This window comes from Gopherus evgoodei, chromosome 3, assembly GCF_007399415.2.
Source record: "Gopherus evgoodei ecotype Sinaloan lineage chromosome 3, rGopEvg1_v1.p, whole genome shotgun sequence".
Lineage (NCBI taxonomy): Eukaryota > Metazoa > Chordata > Testudines > Testudinidae > Gopherus > Gopherus evgoodei.
This window is the reverse complement of record NC_044324.1, coordinates 119,356,020-119,378,336: the sequence shown is the minus strand read 5'-3', so window position 1 is coordinate 119,378,336 and position 22,317 is coordinate 119,356,020. Positions and strand designations below refer to the sequence as shown.

The 22,317-nt window shown below is 43.0% G+C and overlaps 1 protein-coding gene across 2 annotated transcripts in view; it reads right to left on the bottom strand.

Annotated features, from left to right (window-relative positions):
* PHACTR2 (phosphatase and actin regulator 2) overlaps positions 1–20,322 on the bottom strand; it is a 206,906-nt gene extending 186,584 nt beyond the window's left edge. For both annotated transcript variants that reach the window (XM_030556475.1, XM_030556477.1), the window contains exon 1: positions 20,059–20,322. In XM_030556475.1, the coding sequence (XP_030412335.1) occupies positions 20,059–20,218 (160 nt within the window). In that variant the 5' untranslated portion in view covers positions 20,219–20,322. The remainder of the gene's footprint in view (positions 1–20,058) is intronic.
* Between the last annotated feature and the right edge of the window lie 1,995 nt (positions 20,323–22,317).

Sequence of the window (22,317 nt, the reverse complement as noted above, 5' to 3'; positions counted from 1 at the left end):
GGACATGCCGCTGCTTCCAGGAGCTGCCTGAGGTAAGCATTGCCCAGAGCCCGCACCGCTGACCACCTCTCGCACCCTAACCCCCGCCCCAGCCCTGATCCCCCTCCAGTCCTCTGAATCCCTGTCTCCAGGGTGATAAACAGTTCCTCACTGTCGGGGAGACTGGTTTCTCTATTTGCCTGCTGTGTGCTGTCTTCAACCTCCTCATCATCATCTTCCTCATCCCCAAAATCTTCATTCCTGCAGGAGTCCAAGTACAGGGGTGGAGCAGTTGTAGGGACACCCCCTAGAATTGCATGCAGCTCATGATAGAAGTGGCATGTCTGGGGGTCTGACCCAGAGCGGCCATTTGCCTCTTTGGTTTTTTGGTAGGCTTGCCTGAGTTCCTTACGTTTCATGAGGCACTGCTGCAGGTCCCTGTTATAGCATCTCTCCTTCATGCCCTTGGAGATTTTTTCGAATATTTTGGCATTTTGTCTTTTGGAACAGAGTTCTGATAGCACGGATTCATTTCCCCATACAGTGATCAGACCCAGTACCTCCCATTTGGTCCAAGCTGGAACTCTTCTTCAATTCTGGAACAACATGGTCACCTCTTCTGATGAGCTCTGCATGGTCACCTGTGCTGATCAGCTTGCCACGCTGGCCAAACAGGAAATAAAATTCAAAAGTTTGCGGGGCTTTTCCTGTCTACCAGGCCAGTGCATGAGAGTTGAGAATGCTGTCCAGAGTGGTCACAATGGAGCACTCTGGGATAGCTCCCAGAGGCCAATACCATCAAATTGTGTCCACACTACCCCCAAATTCGACCGATCGATGTCGATTTCAGTGCTAATCTCCTCGTCAGGGAGGAGTACATAAATTGATTTTAAGATCCCTTTAAGTCAACACAAATGGCTTCGTCATGTGGACAGGTGCAGGGTTAAATCGATCTAACGCTGCTAAATTTGACCTAAACTCGTAGTGTAGACCAGGGCTTTGTGCTGCTTTCCCTTCATAAAGGATCTCATATAGTATAAGAAATAAGCACAAAGCTACTAATTATTTTTATTATGGTAATGCGTAAAGGCCCCAGCAGAGATCCTGGCTCCTATCTGCTAGGCATTGTACAAACACATAACCTACCCCAAAGAGTTTACACTCTAAGTAGGCAAGACAAATAAAGTTTGGAGAAAGGAAATATTATTTTCCCTGTTTCATAAAGGGGGACTTGAGACATGGAACAATCATTGTGACTTCCTCAAGCACTATCTATCTTAGGTACTTATGCAGAGTCCATCGCTGTGGTATCTGAGTGCTTCACAATCTTTAATGCATTTATCCTCACTGAACACCTATGAAGGAAGTGCTATAATCCCATTTTTACAGATGAGGAACTGAGGCAAGGTAACTTACCCAAGATCACATTGGAAGTCTGTGGTGGAAGAAGAAACTGACCTAGCTTTCACTAGTCTTAGTACAGCACATTTACAACAAGGCCAGCCTTCCTTTCTGACATGAACACATTAAAAAAATAAACAATTTAATTTTAGAACAGACATATTAATATATGTTTCAAAACTGGGTTTCCTGAGCTTGCCACTATTCAGTTCTTAATTTCAGTCAGAAGCAGGTAATTGTAAAATGCAAATACAATTTTCGCATTGTTTATTGGGAGCAATTGCCATTTGTAGATGAAAAATTTCACTAGACTATCTGAAATAAAGTTATTTTAAAATGAGTTGTAAGCAATGAAACTGGGCTATAGTAAAAATAAAATAAAATAAAATAAAAGGATCACTACTAATTATTCCCTCACTAAGTTTAAATATAGCTGTATGTGTTTGAACACAGATAAAGCCTGCAATTAGGACACAAACTTTCAAGTGCAAATTTGCCACAAACTATTCTTTACTGTGTCCATAAACAATAATAAAAAAACCCGCACAAAACCCAAACCCCACATCTATGCCAATTCAACTCAACAGCTGTAATTTACTTGCATATGGTGTACATTAGTCACAAATGTATTTAGAAGCTATGATTCTCCACCAAGAATGGAAAAAAGAAAGTGCATGTGGATCAATATACTTTTTCAGGGCCTGATCCTGTGAAGTTCTGAGTATCCTCATCCTTTAGACCAGGCATTAAGCACCTTGGAGGATTAGGGCTTCAGTGATTAACTCAAAAAAAGAAAATGGCTTTAATAATATTTTCACTAGACAGGTGAACTGATTTAGTTAAAGCTGGTTGGAAAATGGCATTTCCATCCCATGGGAAAATCTGATATTTCTATTTTTTTTTGGTCCTGAATCAGGGGGTGGGGGCGGAAGAGGTTGTAATTAAAAGTTCACAAACTTGGATCTGAAACATTTCAAAATGTCAATTTAAAGATAAACATTTTGTTTGAGTTCTTCCTATTGAATTTTGGAAAATGTATTAGAAATCAAGATTTTCCTGTGGAAAAAAACATATTTCATCAGGAAATGTTTTTCTTCAGAAAACTTCAACCAATTCTAGATTTAGAAAAACTAAGAATCATGCCAAAGCTTAGCTTTTTTTCTAAGCTTTGCCATTACTCTTCTTATGGTTCTGAAAGATCTCCCCTCTATTCCCACTATTCAGTCTTCTCTTTTCATGACTCCTAACAGGCCTTTTGTTCCTTCCCCATGATCTCCAAAAAGTCTGTCAGAGAAAAACTTAGTTCTCACTTTTTGGTTGGGTACAGCAAAGTTAGATACTTTATTCTGTTTAGCAACTACAGCAGGGAGAGAGTGCACTAGGACATAGGGTCTCCCCTTCCTAGACAGGTCTCTTAACAGGTAAACAATTACAGCAAGCATTTATACTTTTGTTACAGACAGTAATAAGCAACTTCCAGCTATCCCTGTTTATCCACAACCTTAGCCAAAGGTTATCTTTAGCTTTAATGGCCCTTTTGTGGAATCTAACAAATCCTGCTAATTTTTGCTGGGTCCCAGCTCCATTCAAATCTCATTCACTGAAGCTTCCTAGTCAAAGGGTCTCTAGAATGTAAGTAGTATATGGGCTACCATCAATCAAATATAGGCCCCACCCCACCCCAGACCCCTCCCACCTGTCACCCTAAGCCCCACCCCCTGGGGTATTACTTTTGGGGTCAAGACAGACACATGACTGGAAGCAAAGGGTGTCATGTGACCCCTCTAAAAATTCCTCTCACCGCCTTCGACAAATCAGAATGGGTTTCACCCCCTGGAGGGCTGCCCTGAAAGGAAATTTGACTGATCAGGGGTATTCTGGGGTGAGGTGATACACAGAATCATAAAATCATAGAATATCAGGGTCAGAAGGGACCTCAGGAGGTCATCTAGTCCTACCCCCTGCTCAAAGCAGGACCAATCCCCAGACTGATTTTTGCCCCAGATCTCTCAATGGGCCTCTCAAGAATTAAACTTACAACCCTGGGTTTAGGAGGCCAAAGCTCAACCCACTGAACTATGCCACCCCACCCCACAGTGGGTTGTGTGACTCCTCAAAGAACTCGTCCCACCGTCTTCTACCAATCAGGATGGGTTTTGCCCCCCATAGGACTGCTCCAAGAGCAGATTTGACCAACCAGGGAGTATCTTGACTAACCTGACTATCACCAATTTCTGCTCCCAACTATAACGACCCCAGGACTCCAAACTCTGATTAGCCACTCACATCAAAAAGGGGCAACACTTGATTACATCCTATCGAATCAAGAAATCTAGGGCAGGTGACCTGACCAGAAGAAGGTTGTGTGACCCCTCTAAGAACTCCTCCCACCACCCTCTACGAATCAGGATGGATTTCAGATGCAGAGAACCTGCCCAAGAGCATTTCTGACCAACTGGGGGGAGTTCTGGGGCAGAGTGAGCTACCCAGAATGGTCATGTAACCCCTCTAAGAGCTCCACCTACCGCCCTCTACCAAGCAGAGTGCAGCACCACCCCCGGAAGTTTTGGTGCCGTGCAGAAGAGGCCATTTTGTTCCAAGGATGCGTGTTTCAGAAATCGTGGAAATGCTGAGAGGAAACATGGACTTCTTCACCACCCTGGTGAGAACTTCAGAATCTGTTTTAGCTCTGAGGGCCTTCAACCGCCTGTGGAGAAAGCACTACATCAGTGACAGTTCCGAGGAGGAAGAGAAAACAGTCGAGGGGAGCTCTTTGGCCCAGCCGTTGATGGATACACCAGAACTCAACCCCGAAACCCAACTGTTCGTGAGGAAGACCGACGTGTGTGACAGCATCTCGTTTTCCACCCCTATGGAGGAAGGTGATCCTGGTTCATGGGAGTCACCGGTGGAAAAGGTGAACGGAAAAGACATCACTCAGGTAAATGAACAATTAAGAAGTGGCGGTTGAGGATGAGGTGTAATGGGATTAGAAACTGACCTGGGGTTGCATCAGTCTAAAAACAAGCAGTGGGAAGGCTTACAGTTGTTTCTTTTCTGAAAATCTCTCGACAGCTCAATGATGCCTTTCTAGAGGACCCGGAGGCCCTAGACAGTGTTGCATCAGACAACAAAGACAAACCAGGCCCATCTTGTTTTTGCTCAATGCTCATAGAAATTGCTGATGAGGATGCCGAGGATGATGGCTATATGGATTTAAGGAGGAGGCTTAGCATAGAACTGAGCCAGTGCCATGTCGTGAGCATAAAAAAGTCATGCGTTCTACTGTATGAGATGCTGTTTATTCTGTCCTTTATCACTCCCTTAGGGAAAAGCTTTTTGAAGATTGTCAGGGCTGTGTCATAGACACGCCAGCCCAATGGCACCATGACTGTGTGAGTTGGACTTTGGAGGATATAAACTGCAAGCTCCAGGACCTGTGTGCTGAGCTGTGTTTGGAAAGCACTGTTATTGCCATAGGTTATGCTTTGCAATGTCTGTGTCGAACCCAAGAAAATGTAGCGCAAGAGGTGACCTTGGTAAATGCTGTGCAATTTGGATCAGACCCTGACAGCGATTTAAAGAAAATGACCAAACCGGAAGATGCCTGCTTACAGCATTATATTGACTGTCTGGTACACACAAACAGTTACAGAACCCTGCTTAAGAAAAAGACTATTGGTAAGAAATCTAAAAGGATTAAGTTAGAGAATGGTGAGGGGACAAACATGTGATATAAAACTTGGTAGCTGTAAATAAAAATATCTACTGACTATCTGTGTTTCTGTTAGAAGGTCTGTGTGGTCCTTAAGTAAGATAAAACTTTTGATGGAGCATCTTGGTTTGTTTTCAATGGGCTGTATGTCTTTTAAATAAAAAAAAATAGTTTGTAAGAAACTAGCTCTTGTGTCTTTGTGTAAAAGAAACCCATTTACCTCAAAAGCAGAAATGGATGTAGTAGAATCTTGTGGGGGGGAACCCCCCCCCAAATGTGTTTAAAATAAAAGCAAAAAAAGGCTTCTATATAAAACAGGAATGTTTGAGACACATGTTTGAATACAATACAGCTGACGCACCCTGTTGAACTAATGGTTTAATCACCCCCCCCATTGAATAGCAAGGGTGACTCTATTGAGTCTGTAGGTTTAGATGTGATTACCCACCCCTGTTTTCATCAGGGTTAAATGTATTAGTGATCAGTAATTAAGTTTGATGGGGGAACACCCACATTAAGGGAGGGAGGGAGGTGAGCTCTGATTAACATTAAATTAAATAAAACCTTAGGAGTTCATAGAAGCTGTTGGACAGCTTAAATATAACCCCAGGAGTTTGTAGAATGATATTGGACAGTTTAAATAAAACCTCAGGAGTTGGTACTCTTTCTAGCAACTCAAAGTCATTAAAATAATATATTTACAAAACTAAACAAGGGTAAAGCCCAAAACTGAAATGCTTCAAGGGTTCACAAACCTCCACCATTCTTTTATAGAACAAGCATTTACTGTAAAAGCATTTAAAAGCTGGGGGTATTTGTAGGGTGTTTACTGTGGTTGTGATACATCCATTTTATTTCAAAACAATCCAAAACTTTAAGCATGAAATAAACATATTTAGGAACAAAACCAAAACCAAGACATTCACTATCAGTAACATTAAGGATTGTTGTGTATGGTGATTTACGATTTAATACTGTAAGAAGGCCCTACATTGCTCTGTTTTTTCAATGAAACAAAAAAATATATTTTAACTTAAAAAAAAAAAAAAAGAGAAGCCCAGTTGTGCAGACAACTTACCATAATTTCCCCACCCCTCAGATCACAAAAGGGAACGTTAGGGTCGGCGGGCCTAATTTCCTTAAGTACCTATTAATTCAGAGTTGTAAGAATCCAACCTGCTAACTACAAACTCTGAAACAAAGAATTAGGATGGTATAAAAACCAAAGTTTTTTTGAGACTGTCCTCTTTCAACAGAAACTATCCTGAACAGAATAGCTGCTGGACTGCAAGACTAGGTATGCTGCTTGTTTTCACTCTGAAAATATATATTATATAATGTCACTCTTTGTCCATGCTGTCCTTATTAAATAATGGTACCTATCTTTATTGCAGTGTGATCTGTTTAGCATGGCAATAGCAACTTCAAGCTGCTTTTCACCAGGGCCAGGTAAAACTCCATTTTTAACTATAGTTGTGCTTAATACTGTTAAATTAAAAACACTAGGTATAACACTGCTTGCATAGGGGTTTGATGCAATTGGGGAATAATATTAACTAAAAACTTTGCTTGTTTTTTAATCCAAAGGCCCAAACACACATTGGGCGGGACAGAATAACCATGTGCCAGCATCTCTTACCCTGTTGTGGAAGGTAACTTTCTGCAGTTGGCTTTTAAAAGCATGTGTGTGTTTTAAAATGTTTTAAAATTAGTTTTAATGTTTAAATTGTGAGCTGGGGTCTGCAAGACATAGGTTTGGGATTTTTTAAAGTATATGGTTGTAAACAGTTGGTTTGGTTTGTTTCAAACAGGTATTTTTACTCTGCAAAATGTGAACTTTGTTTTTAAAATGGGTTGTTTTAAAAATAGTTAGTGTTTAAATTGTTGTTGGTGATTGGGGTGACCAGATGTCCTAATTTTACTGGGACAGTCCCGATTTTTGGGTCTTTTTCTTATATCGATTCCTATTACCCTCCAACCCCGTCCCGATTTTTCACACTTGCTGTCTGGTCACTCTATTGGTGATTTGGGGGCCTATCCTAGAGATAAGTGTTGGTTTTTATTAAAAGTATTTAGTTACAAACTGTTGGTTTGGTGGGTTTAAAACTGCTGGGTTTTTCTGTGAGTTAGGAGTCTGTGTAAGACATAGATGTGGATTTTTTTTAAAGTATTTGGTTGCAAACTAAAGTACTTTTTTGAAGTATTTGGTAAAATACTTTTAAAAAATATTTGGTTTCAAACAGTTTGTTTTGTTTCAAACTAACAGGGTTTTTTACTCTGCAAAATGTGATGTGTTTCTAAAAATGGGTGGTTTGTCTTTTTAAAATTAGTTTTAATGTTTAAATTGTTGGTGATTCAGGGAGGCCTATGCTGAAGATGCATGTGTAGGGTTTTACAGTATTTTGTTTCAAAACAGTTTGGTTTTTACTCTGCAAAATGTGATGTGCTTTTAAAATGGGTTGTTTTAAAATTAGTGTTTAAATCGTTTTTGGTGACTTAGGCGGCTTATGCAAGACATAGTTATGGTGGGGGAGTTTAAAAAGTATTTGATTGCACACTTTGGTTTTGAGTGCATGGTGGAAACATGCTTGTATTAAAAATGTCTAGGTTTTAGAGAAACACTAGTGGTAGAAATAAACCAAAACCTGTATGTGTTATACAGCCTGAAATGGATTATTTTCTTTTAGAGCTATGACTTTTTAAATAGAAAAACATCCTAATGAGTATTTTATTTTTTAAGTTTACAAGATGGTTTCATGTGTTTTATATTAATAATGGTGTCTGCTCCATGGTACGATCAAAACATGAGAAGTTAAACAATCTCAAAAGAAAAAGGAAAGCGACAGCTGAAAAGGAAAATTCACCAGCATTAATGGTTGATGGATGGATGAGGCCCAGTAAATATATTTTGCTTATTGGTTTGGTTATTTTCTGAGGTTTTGTATTTTAAGCAAATACATAGGTATGGGTGAGAAAGATGGTAAAGTTAAGTTTTGTAAAACGGTTATTTGATGGTGAATTGGAACATCTCTGTTTTTCTTAATCAGGCATGGGCAGCTCTCCTGATAATGCTGTAGTCAGAGCTACAGGGACACCTCCACTAGAAATCTGCTCTGAGCCCTTTAATAACAACACCACCAACGCAAAACAGCAAAAGAGCGCAGATGAAGCATCAGGGCAGTCCAAAGCTTATATACATCAAACCCAAGGGCAAAACAAAAGACTCTGGTAAAAAGCAACCATGCAAACACAACTCCAGTTCCTCAGCAGTCAGCACCACACCACGCCCTGAGAAAACTGTGAGTGAAAACACAGACATTCACAAACCTGGAGCATGTGCTTTAGGGGATTGGGAATAAAAAAACAGGCACTGAAAGCTCCTGTGATGCTGGGATATCTCCTTATGAAGTATCTGAAAATTATTACAAACCATTCTCCCAGCACAGTAAGCTTGGCACCAGTGACATAGCCAGGTTCTAAGAGCAGGGGAGCAAACATAAAAAAGGTGCCTCCCTTGGCTCCTCCTCTGGCCGCGCCCCCCGGCTCCTCTGGCCACACCGTGCCTCCCACACACACCCCCGTTGGCTTATCCGGCCATACTGCGGCTATGCTGCGCCCCCCCCCCCGCTCCTCCGGCCGTGCCGCCCCCCCATGGCTGTACAGGGAGGCTAGCAGAGGACAGGGGGTACGAGGGGAGGTGAAGGGGAGGATGTGGAGGGAGGGGGCAGGGGGGTTGACTTGAGGGGAGGTGGAGGGCAGGATGTAGGGAGGGTGGCAGAGGAGGGGGTATGAGGTGAGGTGAAGGGGATGGAAAGGCAGGGGCATGGGGTACATGGGAGAGGTACACAGGGTATGGTGCTTGGGCAGGGGTTACTGGGGATGGGAGTGGGCTGGGGGGCTCTCTGTGCAGAGGGAGCTAGAGCTGCCCCTGGGAGCAGGAGAGCCTGGGAATCTGTTGCTTCTTTCCAGGGCCCAGCCACTAGACCCAGCCCAGCCAGAAGCAGAGAGCAAACCCCACCCTGGCGAATCTCCCGGCAGCCCCGATCACACGGCAAATTGGTAGCCAAGCTCACACGCAGCGCAGTGGCCGGGAGCTGCAGCCTGGCTCGCCTGCTCAGCCCAGGGATGCTGCCCTGCTCGGGGTTATTGCTGAAGCCTGGCTGTGGGCGGGTCACACTGACAGGCCGTGGCGGGAGGGGGGCAGAGAGGAGTTTTATCCCAGTGAGCCGAGGGCGGCGCTGAGGTTCCTGCTGGGAGTGACGGGCAGTGGGTCTGCCCGGTGTGGCTGCTGCAAGGAGGTGGGGGAGACCCTCCTTGCCCCAGGACCCGGTCTGTGCAGGAGGCGGGGCAGGCACCGAGCCACCCTCGCAGCGGGCTTTGCGCAGAGCTTTCCATGAGCAGCGCAGAGCCACGGCGTCCGCTCCTCCACCTTGCACGAGCTCTGCCGCTGCCTCTGCTTTGCAGCCGCGCTTGCGGGGCTCTCCTGGGCCAGCAGGAACTGCCTGGACCTGATTGTTGACAGCTGCCTCTGCACCGCGGAGTGCTCCAAAGGGCCCAGCCACCAAACTGTCTGCATCAAAGTTGTCTGCAGTGGGGGTAGAGTTGCGGGCCACCATGCTGCGCCCCCCCCTCACTCCTCCAGCCATGCCGCCACCTCCCAATGGCTCCTCCGGGTCTGCTGCCCTCCCTTGCCTGCAGGAGCCCAGCGCTGCCCAGCAGACCAAGCTTCAGGGTGGAGGAAGCGTGGGCCCCGCCCACTGGTGCCATGGTAACCCCTAACTATGGCGCCACTTTTGGAAAACGTGCTGAGGGGAAGTCCCCTGTACCCCACTAGCTATGCTACTGCTTAGCACAGCTCTTCAGTATTCTAAAAAGATTTGGGGAAAATACGATGCTTCATTCAGAAAGCTGATGGATGCTGTATCCTCAGGGGTTGTAAAAGAAAGGAGGACTGGAAACTACATCCAAATGCAAAAGCTCTTGCAGGTGACTTTTTGAAAAATACTTCAATTTTTCCAGAGGGTGGCTCTGAGCAGGCCTGACTAGTTGTGGAAAGGGACCTGGGTAAAAGGGGCATCCTCAAAGGTACACATCAGCTAAGGCATAAATAAAAGGGAGGATAAACGGACAGCTGCACAGAAGATACAGACCAGGGTCGCTGTAAAATTTTCAAAAAAGGCTAAAGAGGTGATGAGGAGAAAAAAACAAAGAGATGCCCCCTATTGGAGGCTCTCAAACTGGTGTGTCTGAGAATGGGGAGGCAGAAACTGACCTGCAGAGTGGTAGTGACTCTCACACAGAGTCTGATTTAGAAAATTCCCCCCTTCTCTAGATGGGTTCTCTAGATGGGTCCCTGTCTGTTCCTGATGATCCTCATGGTGGCACCTTGGAGTCTGACCCTCAAATAGTGTCTGATGTAGAAGATGCAGCTGATGGTCCCATAGAGGAACCCCCAAATAACCCTGAAAATGAAGATGCCCAAACAGACATGTATATGGAGCGAGTGAGAAGTTGGCAACGGGAATCACCTAGATTTGGGAGCTCCGTGTTTTGTGAGGAATTTCATTTTGTCAATCTTGAGTGAATAAATTCAGCATACAGAGGGGGATACAATTAGTTCTCAATGACATTAACAGTAGGGTAGCCCCTGATGATTACATTCAGTTACATGTAGAGAGTCATAATTTAACCAACCCTTTGTTTTCGGTAAGAAGAACTAGGAATGAGCTATCTGCTGAAGACTTCTTAAATCAGACCTCAAAGCTGTTACAGAGTAAAGAGAGATGCATGTCGATGGGACGTTGCACCTCACTGTGACAGCTGTAAAAAATGTGGGCAGGGGTGGCCGTAGAGTTCTAAATTCTATCCTCAGGAGTCAAATCATCCATAAAAAGAGACAGTGTTTAGTAGACCTGACTTACCAATCTATGTTTTGCGGGCGGGCTCTGCCGTCATATCCAACTGTAAACCCACAGACGCAGAATTGTTAGACGGGGCGAGAAAGTTAGATGACAAACTCAAGTGGTCAGATCAAAAAAAGATTATGCTCAGTGATGCAGCAGCTTTTGAACAGCATTTAGGAGTCAACATACAGGTGGCGCTTTATGCGGCGAAAGGTGGGTGGGGATTTTTTAAAACAGGAGGCCCAGTGTTCCCCAAGACTTTTTTCATCCTGTTGCACAATGAGCAGTAATATGGGGTTCTGGATGTGAAAAACTTGTTCAGTGTGAAAAATTATTAGTTTTGCCACACTGTGTACAGTCATGACCACTCGTGCAGGTCTTGTTGCTGCCTCTGCTTGAGTGCAGCGTGTTCAGACAGTATGGGCGTGCAGCCGAGGTGTCCTAGCTGTAGACTGTATTGTCGCTCCAAAGAGTGTTTAGACAGACATGGCGACTGTGCATTGAAAAAACGAGTTGAATGCCTGTCTAAAATGTTATGTAGTAAGTGTTAATCTTATGTGGACAAGGGGCACGGGGTAAAGGGAGATGTTGACAGATGATAGAAAAACATGTCATTACCAAAGTACACAGCAGGCGATGCTGCTGTTTAACAGAGCTGTACTTGAATGTTCTTCACATGAGGGCAAGGGAAGCTTGCGAGGACTGTTGACATTGCTCTGATAAAGCTTCTGGCTGAGTGACAACAACAGTAACATTTCTAAAACCATCGTACCTAGGATTTGATTCCTATAATATTAAAGAATATTTGAGTGATTCAGCCTTTCATAAACTCACAAATCCTAAATGTTTTTACAGGCTTTCATAGTTATATAGCCTGATTTTACATATTAAAGGCCCACTTCTGATCTCATAAACATTGTAAACAAGAACAAGACCTCAGAAGTCAATGGTGTTATAATGATTTAAAACTGATGTGAGTGAGAGCAGGACCAGGCTCTTACTGTCTGCGTATTTCTTTTACAGGATAAACAGCCTAACTCTTTATATATGTTAAGAAGAAGACAAAGCTTTCCACCTGAATGACAAGCAAGAATGTCTCTTGTCATTAATATTTCTATGACAGGATATTTCAAAGACAAGTAAAAGGCAATGGAATCCAGGACACTAAATTCAGGATTTTTTGGTCCCCCTCTGGAAACTCTTCCAGATGAGCTGAGTGGTTTAACAGAGTACCTTTAGGAAACATTGACTTATTCATCTGCACTACACCTAGCAACAAACAATACTAGGCAAATGTAATGATTGCTACTAAAGGCTACTTTGTCACATCATACTGATACTGACTTCCCTTTGTAAAGTATTTTGAGATCCACGACTGCTATGTAGGAGCTAGATATTATTATTAGCCAAAGTATACTTGACGATGAGCAACCTGGACACCTGGATAACAATTGACCACTTTATGGGGGACTTCCATCGGCTCCACCACTGTGAAAAACAAAAATAGCCACAGGGTGCAGTCTTCATCTTAAAATTCCACTTTGAGTTCTCCTATTTACCATATATAATGCACAAAGGAGCAGGACACAGTTTCTCTTGATATTCTGTATCACAGATGGCTTACAAATCTCACATTCAAGCTTACAAAGTACATGGTTTCTATCATAATATGTTTATGGCCCTGTGACGGGGTGTAACCTGGCCTTTGTAGCTCCCTAGGGGAGGCCCCACGGTCCTAGTACACCCCGCTCCAGGAAGGTGGGAGGAAAAGGTAGTTCCTTCAGGCCTGCCTAGAGAGGCCTTGTTGGAGCAGCCATCTTGGAAGATAGAGAGACCTGGGCCTTAGTGTTGCCAATTTTAGTTGGACACTTTCCTGGAGATTTCATCACATGACATAAAATGTAATTAAAGATTAATCTTTAATTCCAGAGACTTCAGGACAATCCTGGAGGGTGGTCCTCCAAGAGCTAGAAGGGCTAGTGACAACCAATTAGAACCTAGCAGGCCAGATAAAAGAAGCTGCAGGAGCTTAACAGATCAGTTCCTGGCTGGTACCAGGGGGGTGGGGAAAGGAAGGGTGTTTCTCTCTGGCTAAAGGAACTTGAGGGATAGCCAGAGTTTGGTTTTGGCTGCATTTTGCATAACTGGATTTGTAGAGAGAGAAAAGACCTAAGAGCCTTAACCCTAAAGCTAGAGGTGCCATGTAGGGAGAGGCCCAGAGAAGAAGTAACAAAGAATTGGATGAAGCAGTACATGGCAGCTGTGTAGAGGGTTCCTGGATTGAAGCCCATACTAGTGGGCCTGGGTTCCCCCACTGGCCACAGGTAAAGTTGCATAAACCCCAAGAAGGGGATGGAGCTTATTTGGGAGTCTGAACAACGGGCTGAATGTAAAGGGTCCAGAGCTGGGTCTGAAGGCCTGAGTGAGGGAAAAGTAGACAGTTTATTTATTGGACTCTTCCTACCCCAGAAGGGTTCATTCAGACTTTGTGACTTGCAGAGTGCCCCCCGCGACTTGCCGCCCCAAGCACACGCTTGGCGTGCTTGGGCTTGGAGCCGCCCCTGCCGAGGGCAAAGCCACTGAAGACCCATCAAGGTTGGTCAGCAGCCTGCAGGTGACATCAAGGGTGAGAAAAGATACAGTATCACACCCAGCTACTCAAAGTGTCCCATTACAACCCCATGTAACTTTTTACAGCCCACGTACTTCTAACCACATGCAGTTCTGATTGCCACAAAGGGGCGACTATTTCATAAAATGACAAAACAACAAAGGAATACATAAATTTAAGTCAATGATGAGTTCAATACGATGAAATATTTAGGGTTTGTTTTTTCAAAACCTTACGTGACTTATAGTCAGCAAACATAAAAGAGTGAAATCTCCTTTGCTATGTATCTTAATAGCCTACGCAGACTTCGTACTTCAGATGTGATCTGATATTAAATGGTTACTCAGTAAAAGCCTCGCTTTAGCAGGAAGTGAGAAATGCCAAAGGCCATGAGAAACTAAAATACACAGTGGCAAAATGCTAAACAGATCACACAGCCAGTAGCTGATTCAATGCCACAAATGCATGTTAAATCATATAGTGCAAATGTTTGTAACCAGCTTTCTACTTAGTTAGCCATGGAGATCATTACTGCATAAAGATAATATTTTTCATCCTGGGCTCACATCTAGAATTGATTTTAAAGTGCTGCACTGGAAATCATTCCACGTGTAAAAATGACATAGTATTTTGTGTTTTTAAAATCATAGTGCTCCCAGTGCACCCACACTTAATCATTCTGTGTTATTATCAGAGACACAATTGTTTTCTACAAGCTTCAGCAGGCAGCAAGATTTGACAAGTTCAATATAAAAAACTGTTAGATTCTTACCTTGTAGGCAGTAATGCATAAGCCCACATATCAGAAATCAGTGGGTAAGTTCTAGTGCATCTAGCTTCCTTGTGCATACTTCAGCTAACATAATCAAAGATAATGATTCACATAGACTTCATCTTTTGCAATAAATGCAGTATGAAAAAATGTACGCTGACAGCTGACAATTTCCTTAGAACAACTTTGAAATTACAAATGATGTGTAATGATGAAAACAGTCAAGTTTAAGGTTACGTGACAATAGCTGCACTATGTTTCCCGATTACAAAGAAATACATCTACGTATTTCATAAATATTTGCTTGTCAAACAAAATACTGGTAGGTTTATCTCCTGTTTTCAATAGTCCAGGTTTTAAATATAATGAAAAAAGATCAAGAGCTTACTGCCTTAGTAAAAGGATGTACAATTTCTTAGAAATCACACAGGTTGTTCCTAGTTGCTGATCTTAAACAACAAAGTAACTATTTGTCTTTTCTTCCACTGTAATTTTCCACCCCAAATTACCTGTGTTAACCCTCCTGTAATTTCTGTTCTTTAACCTATGCTGTAAACAAATCCTGCAAAAGGCTGCTCAATAAAAGTATATATTTCATTTATATTTTTCTCCTTTTTCAATTTGTATGTAATTTTCATACAAACACTTTCAAAGGTAATTTACTATACACACAAATATATTCCCCTAGCATGAGAGAGATGCCCCCCAAACTTGCCATCTTCCTCATCCACAGACTGAAAGATTCTCTCTGCTGAACAGCCCCACTCAGTGTATGCATGACATGATTTTTTGGATGCACAGAACATCTGCAGCTCCCATGGACTTTAGTTACAATATTGAGTGTCTGATATGTGAAAATGAGACCCCAAAATTATGGAATGCAATCTGTAGCCCCTTCTGAAGACTTTGGCCTAAGTGACTTAACCAATGTCAAACACCAAGGGTCAAATTCAGAGATTAGTCTAAATTAGTCAAAACAAGCCTGAAGAGCTAATCAGCACCTAATCTCTCCCACTGCTGAGACAGTCTGCCCTCAAAGAGTTAAATCAGCCCATAGCCTGGGAGTTCTCGGCTCCAAATTGTTTCTGGACACTAAAATACCTACAGCTGTCAAAAACACCTTTTATTTGCATCTGCCAAGAAGGCTGCACCTGCTGCTGTCCGATAATGGCCTGGCCGCAATGATCCACTTCTTGATGACTTTCAGGCTGGATTACTGAAACTCACTTGTTCTGGAAATGAGTTCACCAGCCATAAAAACTTCCAGCCTGTCCAAAATGCATCATTTATCTTCCTGAGCAAAACCTGCCATCAAGGGCACATCACCCTGGTGCTCTTCTCACTACACTGGCTCCCCGCAGAACACTGGGTTAATTTCAAGATAGTGGTGATTCTAAATGACCTTTCCACTCCTTCAAGCAGGGACCATACTGAACTAAATTATCCTGGGTAGAGCAGTCCCCTAAGGACCACTCTGCTAGCTAAGGATTGCCAGAATACACCATTCTGTGGCTCCACCCTGTTACCCCTAGTGAACCCATGATGTCTCAGGATGGGTTGTGGGGTGGTGCAATGCCAGCTACATTGGTTGAATCCCTGGTTGCCTTCTTAGGATAACTCTCCAGTTTCTTTCCTCCCCCAGAACTGCACCGCGGGCTTGGAGATGGGGTCCAAAATCTACGCTTTCACCCTTAAAGTGCATCCGTCGCATTAGAACAAGTTATCTAAACAAAGAACCTCTTGCAAAGGACCAACACGGAGACACTCACAGGAACAATTAAACTGTCAATCACAAGGATAAAACTCACAAATTCTTTCTTGGCAACTGCCAAAGGCGGGTGGCGATCAGATCACTGGACCAGAGACTTGCCCACATACGTATCCTTGGGTTCCACCCGCATAACTAAAGCATATTATGGCTGAGAGATCAGCTGCTTCAACCATTTGACTCAAGTAGTGTCCATGCAGTGGCTCTGCAGCTTCTCTGAAACTTGGAGAGAACATTCCTTCTCCACCCACCATCTACTCCCGCCACCCCGAGGGTACCTCTAGGCAGTTCCCAAACTTAATGCCCCTTAGCATGGGAATTAAATGGCATGCAGGCTATGCCTTGCAGGAGCCCTCTGAACTTAGATGACTTTAATCTTTTTTGAGGGTACAAGTCAAGTTGCTACCAGGGGCCAGATTATGGCCCAGATTATGCCACTTTTATTCACCATTAAATCATACCTCACTCCTCAAATAGTCCTGCTGAAATGAATGAAAATACTTAAGGATAAAGTATTACTCAGTGTGACTAGGACTGACACAGTTTGGCCAGACAGATGAAGAAAATAACCTGCCATCACTTATCCTAGGATAGGTCCCTTTTGAAATAAAAAGTATGTATTTTAAATTGCATTAGCCTAAAAAGTAGAACAGCAGTTGATGGTAAGATGTTGTAAAGAGATGCTGGGAAACTGTTACTTTCAGGCTATAGAAAAAGCCTAGATTCATTCATCTGTTCAGATATATAGATTGCTTGTCTGGAATAACAGACAGATGGATTTTGTGAGTCATTGCCAAAACTGCTTTTAGAAAGCCTAGTAGAATTTTCATAACTAGACAATCTCCATTAATACTGTCCCTCAACAACTGATGCAGTTATAGTGGCAAATTCAAGGGTGACTAAAATGGCGGAATAATAACGGTACTGATTGTTCAGAAAATGGATCAAACTGTGCTCTTATTTAAGTCAGCACAACTGAGATCAGAGTCTGGCTGATGGGGACAAAAATATGACTTCAGCAGGCACCATTTCATTTCATTCAAATATACTGGGGCTGGACAGATTTTGGGAATGACAAAGGAGAAAAAATATGTACAGATTTTTTTAAAGATCCCTTCTAAGTAGGGACACTTGGTGTGCATGTGATATCTGATGTGAATGAGTGGCCTCCTTTAAATAAATAAACTGATAAGGCTACAGGAAAAGATAGGGGCAAAAATAATAATCTTCGTCATATTGTACCTCCAAGCACTCCACATTTCAGTCCCAGTTATGTTTGCTTTCCAGGTTTTTGGAAGAATGAGAATGCCGGTTATTTTTCACGGAAATGCTGTATTAAAAATATTTCTAACCACCATATTAAAAATGTAACAGCTTTGAATTTTTTATGCAGGTGTTCCCTTTTTAAAAAATGGAATCAACAGTTGTGTTACCTGACCTCTTGTTGTGCACATGCACAGCTGGAAAAATCCAGGGAACACCAATGAAGAAAACAAAGAAGTGGTTTAAAAAATAAATCAAAAGGAATTATTTGTCAGTTGCTGGCAGGGACGCTGGCACGTCCTTGAAAGGTTTTAGTTTTTTAAAAAAACAGACAAGGGCAGGAAGGGAGGCCTAATTTGCCTCACATAAGGCAAGAAAACTACAAATAAATCATACCGTTGAAGAGAAATGTCCACATCCCGGCAGTCACCACAGTTAATACTAACTCTTTGTTGGCAGTCTTGGCAGACAAACTGAAAACCAAACATACAAGGAGACTGAACACTATCACTCCTAGATGTGGTGCTCCTAGGCCTGGATTGAAGCATATTAGGCGGGCAGCATGGGGAGCTTGCAGGGCTGCAGTCTGGCCTGTACCTATTCTGGCTCTTATCTCACTTGCTTAACACAAACAATTAGTCCCCTATACTTGCAGCACCCTTCACCAGTCCAGAATTTGCTTGAACATAGTTCAAAAAGAACAAATATGAAAAGAAAAAGGTAAAAGGAAAGATGAGATGCAGAAACTGGCATATGATTTTTGTCAGTAAAAGAGTTTCAGACTAAATCTAATACAGGCCCAGATTTTGTTTTGCTTCCTTGCAAGTGTGCAAGAAGCCTCCCCTCCCATTTGTGCTCTTTGCACAGCAGCCAAACGGGCTCACAGTTTCTGCATTCCTCAACCAAAGAACCTACTCCCACCTAGCATTTCCCATAGTGCAAGCTGCATTAGAGGGCAGTGCCCTTCATACCAGGCAGCATTGCTAGCTCAGGGCAGTGTGCTGCTCTCCTTACATTATCTGAATAGATGCTGCAGCAGATGTGCTTGCTCTGTACACTTGGGAGCTCCAGAAGGCACTATGCCTCCCTGAAGCATAATCCCTCATTGTGGTTTGTCTCCGCATCAACCTCGGTGCATAAATAGCATAACTGATTCCAAAGCATCTCAAAGACAGATCCTCAGCTGGTGTAAACTGGCATAATTTCATTTAACTCAATGGTGTAGTGCTGACTTACATCAGCTGAGGATCTGGCTTTTCATTTTCCAACTAAATGTAAACATATGCAGATCTGTACTGCAGGATGTAACTGGGTTTTGCTCTTTTTAAACTGAGCCACAAGAAATGGCCTAAAAGACTAGGGAATAGCCTCATTTTTACTTTTGCCACTTTACAATTTCTACAGTGTAGACTGGGATCCTTATCTCCCTTAAATTTCTACTTGAAATTCACCCTGGACCTTCTTGGAAGCCTCATGTGTCTCTAAGGATCAAATTAACCCAGAGACATGCACCCGTAACTTCCACTGAAGTCCATATATTGTGCACTCCTAAGCTGTGGACAGAATTTTGTGTCACAAGTTTTTGTCCCACTGGAAACCCCACCTTTGTTAGTGAAACAGTAAGTGTGCAAGATTTGAAGGTAGTACATTTACTAAGGAATCTTCAAAATAACATTTTAATAGAAAGTGTACGGCAGTAAAACAAGATGGTGCAATTCCCACTTCAAGCCAGAATCTGCAGCCTTTATCAAGCAAAACACTCAATGAGGACAAATTGGGCCTTGTGTGAGTCATGCAATCAGTTCCACTTTTCTGTATTTGGGGTCCCTTTCAGGGCATTTCATTGTCTCTTCACAAACTTCCTGAAAACACTCACATAAAATATTGTTTATTTAAGGAAAGACAGTTTGAAAAGCTCTAAAGCCAGGTAGCAAAATGATAACTGCACTCTTTTGAAACAGAAGGGACTATCCATGCAATGAATAATGAGGGTGATAAAAGTGTTTACATCTCAAAAACAGACAATCTGCATAAACAAACAGTGATATTAGCCATAACAAAGGATGATCCTGAGGATCCAATCAGACTGAAGTAAAAATGAATCTTAGGCACTCTTTGCCTCTCAGGATCAGCCCCATGTTGTGACGGCAGCTTAGATCTTCTAAACAAATTGCAGACTCATTCAGGTCTTGAAGCATGTCAGATGGAGTGCTACACTGCCTTTCCCTCTTTAGATACACTTTGGATGGTAGAAACAGACACAACAATACATCGTTCCAGGTGATGCTCCTGAGTCAAACTGGAGAGAGAGCTGGCACTTGGTTCTCGATATAAACCCAAGTTTTTGGTCGCACCCTGCTGGCACCTTCTGCCCTCAACACTTTGGAAGGTTTTTAAACCCCAATGACCAGCCAGGTACAAAATCAGCCAGATACAAAACCCAGATGGATCTGTCACTAACACAGCTTCCCTTATCCCATATTCCCTCCAGGACACCTGCTGCAAAAGCTCCCAAGCAGAACAGAGTACTAAGAGCCCGGGGTTAGCTGGCTGCTGGTCGCCCAAACCAGCTTCTTGCACTTGAATCAGACTGGAACACGTTTAACTAGAAATCCACCAGAACAAATACCCCACTCCACCGCTTACCTGAGCCTGTGGTGTTGAACCTCAACGGGTGGCTTCTTCTGGAGGAACAGAAGGAGGAGATGTCGCTTTGGGAGCGGCCCCTGGGGCCAGGATCACCGGGCAGCAGCCAAGTGGCTGGAGGAGCTGCCTCTGCAGCACTCCCCTTCCGACCCTCCATCATCACCTCCTGGGCAGACAGCGGCAGCCCTGCGACCCGCTAGCCGGGAGCGTGGGGCAGGGAGCGACAGGGTATCTTCAGCACAGAGCCGCGGGCAAAAGGAACAAGCTGAAGACTCTCCCGCTCCTCTGCAAGGCACTGAGATGGACGGGGGGAGGCAGGGAGGGAGGCAAGAGAAAAGTTTGCACAGGAAGGAGCCGCCCACTGGCACAAAACTCCTCTAAGAGCAGAGGCACAGCGTGCTGTCTCCAGAGATGTGGCTGAGTGCTGCCCTGGCTGACCTCCCTCACACACGCAGGCAGCTTCAGCAGCAGGCTTCAGTCGTGTCCCCTTTGACAGGGTTTTCTGTGCATCCCCGCGTTTGAAAAGATGGGGCTCACAGGAGGGGTTTGTATCGCAGCGGATAGAGTATTAATGAGGAAACAGGGAAGATTGTCTCTAAACTTTTCATGCATAAGATGTGTGTGTGTTTAAATACCCGTTACTTATTACACACCCGTACATCCACATGTATCTGCAGAGAGAAAGAGAAGGGGTGTGTGTGTGTGTGTGTACATAACTAAACAGCACACAGCCAAAATAGATACGGCTGTGGGTGGGTTCATATGTAATACACTGTTATTGCTTTTTCCAAGTTCAGCCTGACCACTCTGTTGTGGCTTTTTTAGTTAGTCCTTCTTGGCTGTCTCAGAGACACCTTGGACCTGATTCTCCACTACTTTGCACCTGCTGTGGTCATTTACACTTGCACAAAGTGGATGCAAAAACTTACTCAGATCAGACAGGTGGCATTTAATACTCACTTTGTGCAAGTGTAAATGACCACACCAGGGGCAAATCAGTGGAGAATTATGCCATGTCTGTGTAGAAGGAAAAAAGAACTCATTCTAGACTCAGAGCCTGATCCTTCCTTACTTATGCCAGCAGTCCCAGTGACAGGATAATAGTTTTTCACTTTGTTTCCTACTCCCAGAAACAAACTGTAATGATCAATGAGACAAGAGCTAAGAAATTGACAGTATCAATTTTCTTCTGTGTACAGGATGCCTTATTTCTCCGCCTCCTGACCTATACAACAAAGAAGCTGCTTGCTGCATCACTCAACCCATTGTTACTGTTATGAGTCAAATTTTCTGCCTAACATGAAGTGTTATGTTAAAAAGGGTGTTTTACCTTTTCTTGGTATAGTCTCTTGTTGCCGCTTTATATAATATAAATTCTAAATACATTAGAAATCATTCCTTCTCCCCTTGAAATCAGTTGTGGAATTCTCATTGATTTTAGTGGACACAAGATCAGGCCCTATGATTTCAGCATTTCTCTCCCATTTAAGTACTTTTGTAAAACTAAGCAACGTAAAAGTCATCAATGGAAAATCCAGCTTCTGTTAGATAAATAATTGCAGTTCATTATAGTAGATTAATGTTAGCCAGAAAAAGACTGATATGAAAGTCTAAAGCAGTGGCACTCACCCTTTCCAGACTACTATATCCCTTTCAGAAGTCTGATTTGTTTTGCATACCCTCAAGTTTCCCTTACTTAAAAACTACTTGCTTACAAAACCAGATATAAAAATACAAAAGTGTCACTGCACACTATTACTGAAACATTGCTTACTTTCTCATTTTTACCATATAATTACAAAACAAATCAATTGGAATATAAATACTGCACTTATATTTAAGTGTATAGTATATACAGCAGTATAAACAAGTAATTGTCTGTATGAAATTTTAGTTTGTATTGACCTCACTAGTGCTTTTTATGTAGCCTGTTGTAAAATTAGGCAAATATCTAGATCAGTTGATGTACCCCCTGGAAGACCTCTATTTACCCCCAGGGGTACACATACCCCTGGTTGAGAACCACTAGTCTAAAGTGTGCCCAACCAATATTACAACCATTACAAAACATGGACTGTGGAAGTTCTACTAATGGCAGTTGTATTTCACTGGCTGTATGTGCGACTAGGAACAGGAGTTCTAACTGCTTCTCAAGCCTTACTTCTTAGGCAGCTTCAAAGGGTGCTGTGCTTACAGCAGCAGAAGGGACTAAATTTTAATCTCTACAATGTATTGACTTTTCCACAGACATCATCTCAC